Source organism: Clupea harengus, chromosome 22 (assembly GCF_900700415.2).
Source record: "Clupea harengus chromosome 22, Ch_v2.0.2, whole genome shotgun sequence".
NCBI lineage: Eukaryota > Metazoa > Chordata > Actinopteri > Clupeiformes > Clupeidae > Clupea > Clupea harengus.
Window position 1 is genome coordinate 12556772 of NC_045173.1, and position 11290 is coordinate 12568061.

At 46.5% G+C, this 11290-nt stretch overlaps 1 protein-coding gene across 6 annotated transcripts in view; it reads left to right on the forward strand.

Moving 5' to 3' along the window:
* The window catches only part of rgs12b (regulator of G protein signaling 12b), a 46955-nt gene extending 41324 nt beyond the window's left edge, over positions 1 to 5631 (forward strand). Inside the window, exons 12-17 of one of the 6 annotated variants that reach the window (XM_031560022.2) lie at positions 8 to 81; positions 284 to 410; positions 1086 to 1182; positions 1766 to 1842; positions 2717 to 2813; positions 3186 to 5631. In XM_031560022.2, coding sequence (XP_031415882.1) covers positions 8 to 81; positions 284 to 410; positions 1086 to 1182; positions 1766 to 1842; positions 2717 to 2813; positions 3186 to 3847 — 1134 coding nt within the window. In that variant the 3' untranslated portion in view covers positions 3848 to 5631. The remainder of the gene's footprint in view (positions 1 to 7; positions 82 to 283; positions 411 to 1085; positions 1183 to 1765; positions 1843 to 2716; positions 2814 to 3185) is intronic. The other 5 variants (XM_031560023.2, XM_031560025.2, XM_031560026.2 and 2 more) reach the window with 5 other exon arrangements.
* The last annotated feature ends 5659 nt before the right edge of the window (positions 5632 to 11290 follow it).

Below are 11290 nucleotides of genomic sequence, written 5' to 3' on the forward strand. Positions count from 1 at the left end.
TTCAAAGCCTCTTGTGCTTGACCAGGACTGCATGACGCTGTGTTCACGCGACCTGCGACTAGAGAAACGCACTTTGTTCAGGTGAGTCCTGCCCTGCCATTTCAAATGTATTTTCCAGCTTTGAACTAAACATTATTGTGAACATTTTGTAGATCATATTACTGTATCATGGCCATTAATTAATACATGTAGTTTATGTTGTTCTTTTTCTTACAATCAGAATTAACTAATTGGAACATTATTCAAGTTTTACATATTTGGCACACTTTCTTTTCCTTCTCAGATTGGACCTGGTGCCAATCAATCGATCTGTTGGGTTGAAGGCTAAACCCACCAAACCCGTCACTGAGGTTCTGCGACCGGTCGTGGCCAAATATGGGCTCCACTTAGCGGACCTTGTGGCCAGGATAGTAAGTGCTGTCCTTTGCCCATGATTCATGTATGACAGGATATCCTGTAGAAATGAGTACAACCTATATGTTCTTACGTCATGCCTTACATTGCTTGTGGGGTTTAGACCGCAAATCCAGTCCAGCTGATGGGTTAATATTTGTATAATATTTGAATATTATAATAAATAATATTTGATTCAAAAAGATAACATAAGTGACTGAGCCGTACGGCCTGAGTGATGCTTGTGTCCTCGGAGGAGTGTGTGTCTGTAGGCGTCTCACTCCCTCCCCTGTTTCGCCCTGTGCTGACTCACCCTTGGTGAGCCACGACGCTTTCTCACCCTCTCTGGATGACTGTCTCAAGATGACTACATTCCTAGAACGCAAATGAAAGCACCGGTTTTCATCTCAAGCAAAAGCCAAACCCAACAGTGTTTTTAGCTGAAGCAGTGCGTTGTGGGAGGGCCCTTTGCAAAATCTTTCCACCAGTTGATAGACTACGTTCTTTGGTCCGAATTCTAAATGAAACAAAAGTCATGTTCTTCGTTTCTATTCATCCCTGATTCTTGATTTAACAAGTATATTTAAAAGATGTACATTTTGTGAAGCCTATTAAAGTCTCGGAGACGATGATAGTTGTGAAGCTGTGTGTAACGTTTATGTGTGTCTGTGTTTTTGTGTGTGTCTGCACAGAGCGGAGAGAAGGAGCCTCTTGACTTGGGTCTGCCCATATCAAATCTGGATGGGTTAAGAGTGGTACTAGATGTAGCTGACCATGCCGCAGGAAAGGGTAAGGCATGAAGCACAAGCTCACACACACACACACACACACACACACACACACACACACACAGAATAGTCCTACCTTTAAAGAGCTGGAATCTAATTTTGCTAAAGCTTTTCTCCTTTGTTATTTTTTCCTCCTCTCATCTGCCATGGTCAAATTAACTTCCTGCTAATGCACCAGTTCTTCCTCTAAAAATTGCTCCTTTAAATATCCTCCAAGCATTCCAAACGGAGGAAGTATGCTAACAACGCTAGTCTGGCTTGCATATTAACCGTGCTTGATTCAATGAGAATGCATTCTAGAACACATTCGCTGGTTTGCATGTTAACGGTGCTTGATTCAGTGAGAATGCATTCTAGAACACATTCACTGGTTCTAAGCGACCAGGGCGGCTCCATTCAACCCTTAGTTCAGTGACTCCATTCAGTCATAGCTCCGTATTTCAGTGCATTTGCTCTGAGATATTGTGCAGCTGTCTGCTCATGTGTCTGCTCCATCTAAATGACCTGAGGGATCTTTGCCAGTTGGCAGTGTGTGATTGTGTTTGTTGTGTATTTGCTGGTGTGTGTTTGACGCCACTCCCCAGCAGTGACGGACAAGCAGAAGCTGACCTCCTCCAAGAGCCACGGTCCGCCCCTGAGTGCCAGGAGCCAGTCTGCAACAGTAAGGCCTCCTCCTCCACTCCTCCTTCCTCCGCCTCCTCCCAACGCCCTCCCTTCCTCACAGCGGCCGCGGCGCTCCGGCCCGGCCCGGGGCACCTCCCCGCTGCTGGGGGAGCCGGTGCTGCTGTCTCTGTGTCTGTCCCTGCTCGCTCTGGCCTGCTCCTGGGGGCTGTGTGCATGGCTGGGCCCCCCCACCCCTCCTCTGTCCTCCTGCTGCGCACTGGCCGCGTCTGCCGGCGCCGCCCTCCTGGTTCTGATTTGTCTGTGGCTGGTTTAATCAACATGTTTGTTCCTCTCTCTTTCTCTCCCTTTCTGACACCTCTACCACAGTGTCTTTATCTTTCTCTCACTACCTTTGCCTTCTCTTCTGTGAGAGGTTCATGCAAAGGTCCCAGTGTTTCAGCTCGGACGGAGCTTTTGTGTGTGGGCGTGAAGTGGGTCTGAACGGACTCTGGATTAGACTCTTTTCCCACCATTTCGGCCTCATTGTGGAGGTGCAGCTGTATCAGGTCCCGGCCCCTACTTAGGTTTGATGGAAAAAAAGCGCGAGAAAAAGAAAGATAGAGAGAGGAAATGACGGTTGGGGCTGTGGACCTGCGTCTGCTCGTGTGGTGTAGTGATGTCAGTGGCGTGGTGATTTGTGGCCTGGTGGTGGTGATGCCGTGTGTTTCCATAGAACATAGAATAGAACCACATCCAAACCCCAGTCAACCCACCCTCCCCACCTTAACTGTCTCTGAAAAGACCCAGCCTTGCACTGAAATGGGGAGAAAAAGAAAAGACCCCCCCCCCGGCCGTCTGACAAACAGGCAACCCCCACTTCCCAGTCCCGGGCCCCGACCCTAATTTGCCCCCTTCTCGTTGTTGCCACTCAGGGGGACGAGAAAGCATCAGGGAAGGCCTCATCTGTCAAAACCCAGCTGCAAGTGGAAAAAAGGAGGCAGAAAAAGATTAATATAGACGAAGCTGAAGGTAAAGCTCTCCCCCGCTATGTTTCTCTGTCTCTCTCCATCTGTCTCTCTCTTCACTGCGCTCCTGCTCTCATTCTGTTGCCATAGTGTTTGGCTCCTGCTCCCCGTGTCTCCATGGAAATGCCAGCTGTTTATGGACTAACGCTAGCAGCTGCACAGCTCTCGATTGGGCAGTCACGCTTAATGTTTAAAACCCTGTTCTTGTCTATCTTCTCCCTTGTGTCCAGATTTACCCCACTCACCATCTCGCATGCATCCTCAAGCCGAGCCAATTGTTTTTTGTTTGATTGTGGCATTGTTGTACAGATCGGCGTAATCATCTTTTCCTTTTCCTTTCATGCATCTTTTTTCCTTTTTCTCGGGCGCTGTGCAGAGTTCTTCGAGCTCATTTCCAAAGCTCAGGGCAAGCGAGCGGACGACCAGCGAGGTCTGCTAAACAAAAGCGACCTGGTGCTGCCCGACTTCCTGCGCCTGGCCGACAGCGACAACGACCCGAACGACACCGACGGCCACCGCGGCAGCGGGCAGCGGCGCCGTGGCAACCACCCACACCAGCCCCTCCTCTGCTCCACACCCGCCGACCGGGCCCGGGGCCGGGAGAATGGCTCGGCCTTCAGTGGCAGCTACCAATCGCAGAGCCTGGACTTGGGAGCGAATGACAGCGGGGGCCGGGGGGGGCCAGGGCCCCGGCGCGCTCTCATGCCCCCCTCTGGCCAGCGCCTGCGCCGCCCCCAGGGCCCCTTCCCCTCGGCCTTCTCCCCCGTAGGCCCCTCCTCAGAGGCCCGCGGCACCCCCGCAGACTGGTCCGGGGAGGGCGGTGTCTCGGGCATGGGGCACGCCCTGGAGGACGAGGAGAGCAATGCGGACCTGACACTGGTGGGCGAGGGAGACATTAGCAGCCCCAACAGCAGCTTGCTGCCCCCTCACGCCTCCATGTCCGAGGACTCCTGTCACCACAGCTACGTCCCCTCCGCGGCCACCACCTCGGCCACCGCCAGCCATGGATGGACCGGATCAGGTATCTCCCCAGTGTGACCCCTTAATCACACGCATACACACACCCTCCTTGCACATGCTCACTCATAAACATGTGTGGGTATGTGCAGGACTGTGTGTGTGTGTGTGATAGAGAGTGAGTGTGGATGCACGTGCGTTTTGGTTTGCCTCCCCTCCCTGACTACCAAGAATATGCCATCATCTTGCAATCTGCCATCACATGTGCAAGACCAGTGCCAAACAACCCCCCTCCACCTCCACGTCCAAACTCAGTCCCACCCAGACCACACGCGCTCCCTGTGTAAATATACTCGTCAATGCACTTTAACAAACATTTTGAGAAAGAGACTTTTTCAGTGTCATTTTTTACTTTGACTAGTGATATTACTCTTCAAGAATCACCCCCTTTTCTCCCCTAAGTCACCCGCAGTTGCCATAAAACACAGCACACTCCAGCCACCAAACCTCTGTGTTTCCCGGCAGCCCGCACCACACAATAACACCTCTGTAGCTCAGTGTAGCCGTTATCACAGTTCCAAGATCTGCTGCAGGCGCTAGCCGTCCATTACCGCCTCCACGCCCCCTCGTCCGGGGGCTCTTCTCGTGACTGCCACAGCACAGGACTCAAAAGAGCACGAATCATGTGATCGTGTTTTCTCTCTCCTACAGACTCTGCTCTGTACATAGAAGTCTCATGCCTCAAACTTGCAACACAGCCTGTAAATAACGAGGTGTCGCTTGCCTCCCTCATGTAGATGTCACACACGCGACATGCACACACACACACACACACACACACACACACACACACACACACACACACGCGCGCGCGCGCGCGCATTTAAAAATAGATACAAACTACCCATAAAGTGCAGTCTACATTTTAAAAACTCTCCTGTAGATAGCTGCTAAGGAACACATACACAAGCAGGATTATTCTTAACTGCTTGTGTTAATCTAATCTTGTGTCAGTGTGCCAAGGCCATGTCTTATTTCGAATTAACGCTAACTGAGGTTTGATGGAAGTTCATGTTCATTTTTAGAAAAGGTAATGCATGCTGTGTAACGATCTTACATAGCACAAAGGCTTAAAATGCAGTGCTTTTTTTCTCTCACACACACACACCCACACACCCACACACACACATTCATTCATCCATGGCCGCTGAAACTTCCCACGGCTCAAAGCTAATTAGCGGCAGTAGCCAGTACAGTTAAATGAAGCCCATGTCTGCCGAGCCCCCTAATCAGTGAACAGCACAGGAGCACGACCCCTGCTGCACCGTGCGCTCTCTCTCTCTCTCTCTCTCTCTCTCTCTCTCTCTCTCTCTGATCACTCCACACTGTGGTCCATTCCTGCTGTTCTCCATCATTATTCTCCTGATAGAACTGCAATTCAACAATGCTAAATGAATGAGAATGACGGCTTCCATTGCCTTCTAAAAAACAAACCAGACTATGGCTTTGAATATAGAGCCTCTAGCTGTTGTGTTTTATAAATATATATATACAGTATGTCACCATGTAATATAACACAGAGAAATAATTTATCTCATGTTGTTTTTAATTTCATTGTATTATCTGCAAAGTGAACGAGTACTAATTGTGTACATAGTTGTATTATTCCCTTTTCCTGTCATTTGTGTTCTTTTTTAAGCCAATGACTGTCATTGTTGAATTGCACGCCACAGCTCATTTCAGTCCTCAGTAGGTGCTTCTTCTGTTTCTGTAGACAACAGATCTGCTCTGATTGACCTTGTGTTTTTGCAGCCTCTGTAAATAGATCTCTAATAAATGTTCCTGGGTGGAATCACCCGCTCTTACCTTCTGTGTGTGCGTGTGCTGTGACCTGACCTTTTCTGCTGTGACCTCATCTTGACATATGCCTCACCGTCAATCATTCTCATATGCATAGGCACACACACACACACACAAACACACATACACACACACACACACACACACACACACACACACACACACAGACACACACACACATTCATGTGATTTCTCCTCAAAGGGATTCGACTGCACCTTAGGTCAGACAATATGCTCAGGATGTGCCTGTTTCACAGATGTGTTCCCTCTCTCTCCCTTTCGATTTCACACAGCAGTATTTCACATTTCTGAGAAGAATTGTATTTAGTTACATACATACATACATCCATCCATACATCTGACGAAAATATACACAGTGAAAGGTCTGCTGTGGTTTTTTTTCAGCAGTAAAATTAACCTTTCATTTGTTTTAATCTTTTAAATAAAAATGATTATCTATTATTCTTATTATCTTCTTGCATTCCCAGCGTGTCCTACATTTCCCCCTTTCCTCCTTGCTTGTTCCTGTGTCGGGAGCGGGAGAGGCTTTCTCCTCCGCATTTGTGATGCATGAGGGCCTGGCCTGGCTCAGCCTGGCTGCCACTCTCAGCCCAATGCTTGGTTAGGCCGCCTTTGTGTGCCTCAGAGGCCCAGCTTTCAGCGCAACAAAATGGGCCTCTGTTTCTCCCCAAATGTACACAACCTCATCCAGAACCTCTCTGTGTGTGTGTCCTAATTTGGCCATTGTCTTATCTTTTTCCCATTCAGATTCAGTTTGGGGAGAAAACCTTCTAGAATCTGATGAAATCATTGCTGCCTCTCATTCTCTCTCTCTCCCTCCCTCCCTCCCTTTCTCCTCGCCTCTCTCCCTGTTTCCCTCTACCTCATTGCATTAGTCCATTACCAGGGACAAGGGCTGCTTGTTCTGTCTGTCAAACTGTTTGCAGACAGGGTAATGGCTTTTTCTGCAGGCTCCTCTTTTATCTGACCAGTGCAGACAACATAGTCGATGTTGTTTGAACAGCTAGGAACAGTGTTTTACGGTGCTTTAAAACTCATGTAAAACACTTCTACATGGCCATGGAGACCTCACAGTTTGGTATCTGGTGTACCGCTTGCTTCAGCCCAAAAAAATGAAACAAAATCAAAGCATAATTTCAGAATAGATGAAAAGTCATAAGCCTTCTGAATGAAAGCAGTTTTTTTCTGATTTTATCTCTTAATGAGCTTTCTGAAGTGCTTATTATCAGTCGAGAACATCAAAATGTGTTAATTGAATTTCAGAAGAACTGAAGGGAACAATAGATTACAATACAAATACTCAAAGTCTGTTTCTACCATTTAAATAACTGGAATATTGTCTGAGGCAGACAACTTCTTTGTAAAATGCCCATAAGACTTGCAGTAACTTCATACGCTCTTGAACACTGAATGCATAGTGGATCAACTAAATAACTGAAATATAACTAAAATACTGTCTGAGGCAGGCAACTTCTTTGTTATATGCCCATAAAACTTGCAGTAACGTTTTGAACACTGATTGCATAGTGAATATATGCTAAATAATTTGTATCAAGCAAACTGTTACATGCTGTATAAATAATAAAGCCGCAGAAGGTCACATCATCTAAAAGCCCTGCAGTGTTTAGCGCTGGTCTTTGGGTTTCTTGGAGTGTTCACGCAGGTTTGACTGAAATATCAGTCTATGTTTCATGTGAGGAATATGCTCTGCTCCAGTCACAAGTAAGGCACTGGCATACATGGCTCCTGCTCAACGGGCGGTGGACTTGTGCACCTGTGATTTATCTTGGGTCATGTGAACATGAGAGAAACACGTAAACAGGAGAAAGAAATGTGTAAACACGGTGCACTTACACACTCACACACGCATAAAGAACATCAACATGCCTAAAAGGCATTCTCTCTGATTTAGCCCTGCTTCCAATCTCTCTCTATCTCTGCTGTGTCTAGCAGGCATATGTTTAAACTCCCCTTTTCCCCTCTTTGTCACTGACACCCATCCCTTTGCACTGTCCGCACAGACAGGCAGACCTTTACTATTTTCTCTACAAATTTGTCGTTGAATCATTTGTCATTGAAACACTTCAACGGAAGTAATAGTTATCACTTCATCTAAAGCAGTGATCTGCATGGAATTATTAGTGTGCTGAGTATATCCCTTGTCTGAGCTCCACCTAGTGGCAATGGCAAAATCTTTTCAGCCCTGTTTGCTGTGCGTCACCTTAAAGAGGAAACTGACCAGGGGTTTTAAGACAACCACAATGACAGTGATGCTGACTAATGTACACACTGCATACAACACACAAACTATTCAAGTGCAATGAATTCAGAGATCCAGATGTATCAAGGACTACAAGTGGCCTTTTAAGGACCACCCTGTAGGAAAATTAGCATGGACAGTCACTTTCATTACTCAGTGTAAGGTAATAGCATGACTGCCAATTAAATATCCATTCCAGCCTATCCCAATGCTAAACATGGACATCACAAAAAGCAATTACTCCAAATGATCAAAGGGCCTTTAGCTCCAAGTGTTCTCTATTAGCCTCTTGAAGTCTGTGTTGGTCAGAGCAGCTATATTGGTACTGGACATCACTGTCATATTATTCAGTCGTGCCTATTAGAACAGTGAGGGGGGGCTCAGGACCCGAGAAATGAGTGCATCACTTACTATTACATGGAATGGCGGGAGGTTAGTGAGGAATATGGCTCATCACTTCTGCGATTAGAACTGCAGCAAGGATCACTGCTCCTCTCCCTCACGCACTCATTTTCTTGCACTCATCTTCTTTCTTTTTCTTCCTTTTTCTAAAAAACAAAACAAAAAACATCACAGGCAAGGATTTGCTTGATTTCCTATTCAGCCACCAACACACAACAGAGAGCGTAATTACGTCTCCTTAGGTGGTCTCCGAATGTATTAAATCAGAAATCCAATTATCTACCTCAGAAAGGGAGAGAGAGTTGTCGAGAGAATACGTCGTGGATACGAAAGGAGAAAGGCATGAGTGGAAGAGAGAAAGAAAAAAAGTGGAGAGAAGAGAGGATGGCCATAAGACTTCCTCTAGGATGATATAGAGCTGAGGCATGACATTTAGGATAATATTCAAGACAAATAGGGGGATAATACCTGTTAAAATCATTTAACCTTTCCAGACATGGACATTCAATATATGTAACAGATTTGTTTAGCATTTAAAAACAATTTGCAGCCGATGGCTGACAGGTAATCTTTCAAAGCGATTAATCTTTCTAATTATGTTTATTACATTTCATTGCTTAGGAAGTGAGAGCCATCTGTAAGGAGTGGTGACAAGCTCTGTGAGTTGAGAATGCGAGATAAAAAAAACAATTCACAGAGAAATAAGTTGTTTGTGTGTGCATGTGTGTTTGTGTGTGCACATGTAATACACTCAAGTCAATGCCCGTAGCACAGTAGGGTGCAGGCTATGTACTGACATTTGGTTCACTGGAGACAAATGCCAACAGACCTCCTGGAATGTGTGTGTGTGTTTGCATTCTCCACAGGTCATTGCACACACACACTGAGCGTAGCTTAATTTTATCATCAAGAGTGTACTTACTGTATGCTCCGAGAAAAGCATGAAGTCATAACTGAATATAATGCAGATATTTAAAGACAGGAGACAGGAAGAATAAGAGCAGTTTGGTTTCACTTCTCTCTGAGAAATGTGGATCAGTGTAGTAAATAAATGGCCAACAATGTGAAGTCGAGTACCGCATGGTGATCTATGCACCACAGCCCTTTCAGTGGCTTCATCAATGTAGAGTACGATACTTGAAAACGAACCAGCCAGCAAAAGAATGGATGTGGTAACCTTCATTTAGATACGTAGGCTTATCTGTATTACCACTATTGAGATAGACTGGGGAATTGAATTAGAATCTCATGATTGCACGATCAATGCAGACCTCCTCCTTCAGTCCTCCTTTGGGTCAAGTAGCCTGATTTACAGAGACATGTGAATAGCTAGTGCTTAGCTCCCAGCCAGTAGAGTAGAACGAAAGAATAGATTATTTCCTTTACTCTTCCTTTTCTCCGCATACACTCTGCACACACAAATACACATAATGGGCCCTCATTTCATTGATGGGAAATTGGCAATGTGCAAAGCCTCATGAGCTAAAGCAAATTTAAAAACTTGGCAAAATCATTTAGCTAATTTAATACCATGAGCAAGATCCCTAAGCGCAAAGATGGTCGGATCAGCACAATGCTCCAACACGCCACACAATAGCTTTAGTTCGTGCACGACCGACTTTGCTCATGGCTTTGATCCAATCAATACTCATCAACACAATTAAGGCCCACTATCTCTCTCTCACTTCTGTCACATTCTGACGTCTATATCTCTCCTCAATCAACCTCTGTGTCACTCTCCCCCTCCCTCTCCTTCCAGCAGGTGGCAGTGCATGTTAATGACTATGTGGCTATAGCTTGTACAGGGCAATTCAGCAACCTCACCACTAGATGCCACTAAAAACTACACACTGCACCTTTAACTTAAAAAATGTATGGAAGCACAAATAGGGACTGAAAATATCCTTTAAAAAAAAATCCTGAAAAGACTTTACATAAGCAGTTCAGCAAGAGGCCCAGGTAATGGCTTTGTCAGCAAGGTTTTAAAACATCCATGCAATCAATATGGAGACCTACCAAAGCTGTAAGATAAAATGGACAGAGCCAATTAACTGTTTCAGTCAATTAAACATCTCGCTCTCAAGTATGAGTGTGTCTGTCTGTGTGTGTGTGTGTCAGTGTGTGTGTGCGCGTGTGGGGTGGAGGTGTGCGTTTGGTCTCAGTCTCCACCATCACATATGGACCAATACACCTTCGATAAACACACTATTTCACTCACACACACACACACACACACACACACACACACACACCTCTCACTTGATGTTTTCATCTACACCCATACTTTTCAGGCAAAGAGAGGAGACAGCAAGAGGAGCGCTCCAGGGGTTATAAATCCTCCCAACACAAGAGGGCGCCGCCAGTGCCTCCTCCTCCGCCAGCACCTCCTCCACCCCCACCCAGGGCTCGATCGCGCGAGCGAGCCAGGAAGAGCTCCTCTTCTGCGGGCCGTGTCCTGGACGTGGACCGCGTCACCTCGCAGGCCCAGGGGAGGAGACAGAGAGGGACTGAGCTGGGCCCTGGGCTGGAGGGCATGGCGGGGGACCTGCAGGGCCGCAGGGCCCGCATGAGGACCGGGGTGTACCAGACCTCCAACCTGCCCTCACTGCTGCCAGTCAAGGCCCAGCAGGACAGCCAGGCTGACAAGGGCAAGCCCAAGGCCACCTTTGTCTAGTAGCGAACGAGTATGAAAACCAACTCACACCAGCCATAATCTGCATTGGTTTTCTGGTGCCTTGTGGTTGCTTCACTTATTCACGTTTACTTGGCTATTACAGAGACTTTCACAAAGTTGCCTTTGTGAGTGTTTGTGAGGGGCGTGAGAGGGTTCAGCTAAATGGCCACCTGTCAAGCATGGGCATTTACACATCGTACCGTTACATTTTTTTGTGATGTTTTAATTCACATTCTTTACAGTGCTCTTCGATACAGTTTGAATTATTTTGTACTAACAGAAAATAATTTTGTTGAGTGGTTGTTCT